This window comes from Arachis duranensis, chromosome 9, assembly GCF_000817695.3.
Source record: "Arachis duranensis cultivar V14167 chromosome 9, aradu.V14167.gnm2.J7QH, whole genome shotgun sequence".
In the NCBI taxonomy this organism is placed as follows: Eukaryota; Viridiplantae; Streptophyta; class Magnoliopsida; order Fabales; family Fabaceae; genus Arachis; species Arachis duranensis.
Window position 1 is genome coordinate 84,410,013 of NC_029780.3, and position 2,738 is coordinate 84,412,750.

The window sequence follows — 2,738 nt, forward strand, 5'->3', positions numbered from 1 at the left end:
TTTATGTATATTTTATTATATTTTATAATGTTTATATATATCTTTCTATTATAATAACATATTATAATTATTAAACTAAATTTATATTGATAATTATTAATAATAATATAACAATAAGTAACATTTATAATTGTACTATTATTTATTCTTTTTTCATGAGTTTTCATCTCATGAGGAAGAAAAAAATTTTGGATAGGTCTCACGCCTTTTTTTTCTCTTAATTTATTATGGTCATCCAAACAAAAAAAAAATTGATTTTTCATCTATTTTTTTATTTTACCTTTTTTTTCGTATTCCCTTAAACCAAACAATGTGTTAAGCTCTATTTTAGAATTTATTTTTTATTATAGATTATTACATACATAACATGACATTTAAATTTTCAAAATTTACGTAAGTAGATAAATAAACTAACTACTCAACTAATCTAAGTAGATTAATTAAGCATATATCTATACTACTAATCAAATCAGAATATGTAGAGACTACACATTAAAAGTGGAGAAGTAAAAAATTTTTTTGATTCTTATTCTTTTTCAATTTAGACAATTCACATTTTTAGGGATTAAAAAATGACAATCCACTCCTTATCTTTCTTTTTCATTAGGCGCATAAATCTTTATTCTTTTTTCATTAGACACACGAGTCTTTCTATACAAATTTTCGGCAAAAAATAACAAAAAATGTTTATATGTGACATAATTTATATGATTTAACTTTTATCAGTCTTACGTGAATAATAAATATTCGATTGGAACTATTTAGCTCCTACATATATAATCATCAAAATAATATTTCAATCAAATGCTTATCATCCTTTGCAACGTTGTTTTGATAATTGTATAACTAATAAACAATCCAGATCAAATAATTATCATCCATATAAAATATGTGAAGATCAGATTATACAAGTATTTTCTGCCATCTTTTACTAAAAATTTTCGTAAAAGAACTCATACATTTAGCGGGAAAAAAAAAGATAGAAGCCGAATGGTCATTTTTTAATAATTAAAATATAAATAATCTAAACTGAAAAAATATGGGCTGAAAAAAAATTTTACTCAAAGTGAAATATCCTGCATATTTGCAGTTTATTTAATAGTAAAAGATATGAATAGACTATGTATAAGGTAAGAATAATACCAGAATATTTGGATAGAAACCAATTCAAAGAGGACTCTCACATGGAAAAAAGAACGACAGAGACAGGTAGGATTTATTAATGAACCAAAAAGACCCACCTCACTTCGCTTCCTTAAAAACTGAAAAAAAAAAATACACAATCAATATTACAAAATGATGCACCAATAACGAGCATTCACATTTACATTAATTAACAAACACATATCCATTATACAAAAAATTAATAACAATGAACAAACCCAAGTGAATTACATAGAGATACAAAATTTAAAGAATATAAGAGAATAATAATGGTGTGTAACAAACAAATATTTGAGTGTTTATGCACACTACTATACTAATAATACACACACATATAGATATATATGGTGATGATATATGTAAGATTGAAATAACGGAAATTCGTCAAGGTTTTGGTGGTTCTTCTGCAGTTTTCTCAGCTGAAGTTGTTGCTGCTGCTGCTTCAGCAGGTTTCTCTTCTTCTTTTGCAACTTCTTCAGCCGATTTTTCCTCAACTGTTTCTGGTGCAGATGATGATGGTGGATCTACTGATTCAGTTTTCTCCTCTGCCTCTTCCTTCTTCTTTTCTTTTCCTTCTTCTTCAACCACAATTTCCCTCTCTTTGACACCACTTGTTTCTTCTGTTGTAGTAGTAGGAGGGGCATCCTCAACTTTCTCTTCAGTGACTATGAAAGTGGAAACTTTCTCAAACACAAAGGAAACTGGGCCTGGAACCAAGGCTGGTCCAAACTTGGAACATGCTTCACTCACTGGCTTTGATCCAGGGAAATCTGATTATTCAGATAAATAAAATTCATTGTCAATTAAATTAAATTCTCTTTCTTCTATATTTAGAAGGAAAAAAAAGGACTAAAAATACATCACCAATTTTAACAAGCTCTTCTAGGAACTTTTGAACTGATGTGGAATTCTTCTTTAATCCTGCTTCATTAGGTTCTTTTACCAAACTCTGTGAAGTGATGATGTGAAGATATTTAATTAGTAACACACTTGTTCAGTGTATTGGTCAAATATGTGTGTGCGCGTGCGTGCATGTTTTTCATGATCATACCTTCACTTCAGCTGACGAAGCCTCATATACTTCAGTTACTTTTGTTTGAAGTTCAGTCTTCTTTTCTTCAAACGCTTTGTTGTATTCCTCCTAATAAAACAAGCACCAATAAGCCATATAACACATGAACTTCTGTTGATTTCTTGACAAATAAATACTATCAATCATTTATTATATGTTTAATGATATCTAATGTTATGGATGTAGAGCAGTTGAACAAAAATATAATGTTACGTATATATTATTTAAGGTTTAATTTATGATCAAAGCTAATCAATTAGAAAGAGAAACTAACCTTGGAGTCATCAAATAACTTGGAAGCTTCAGCAGCACCAGATTTCTTGGTGCTATTCTTATCAAAAACCTTCTTGATCTTTGGAAGCACCTTGGATTTCCAATACCCCATCTTTCTTTCTTTCTTTCTTTCTTTCTTTTTCTCTCTCTTTCTTTGGGGTCCTTAACAAAATCAAACTATCAAACTCAATGCAACACTGTTCCAGCCACTTGTCCCTCCAAATTAAGC

General features: G+C 28.9%; 1 protein-coding gene across 1 annotated transcript; it reads right to left on the reverse strand.

Moving 5' to 3' along the window:
• Nucleotides 1-1,187: 1,187 nt before the first annotated feature.
• LOC107466049 (plasma membrane-associated cation-binding protein 1) lies at nucleotides 1,188-2,730 on the reverse strand. The gene is made up of 4 exons (XM_016085032.3): nucleotides 2,511-2,730; nucleotides 2,216-2,305; nucleotides 2,029-2,113; nucleotides 1,188-1,934 (listed from the first exon to the last, which is right to left on the reverse strand). Exons 1-4 carry the CDS (start codon nucleotides 2,619-2,621, stop codon nucleotides 1,549-1,551), a joined length of 672 nt encoding a protein of 223 aa, XP_015940518.1. The 5' UTR covers nucleotides 2,622-2,730; the 3' UTR covers nucleotides 1,188-1,548.
• Between the last annotated feature and the right edge of the window lie 8 nt (nucleotides 2,731-2,738).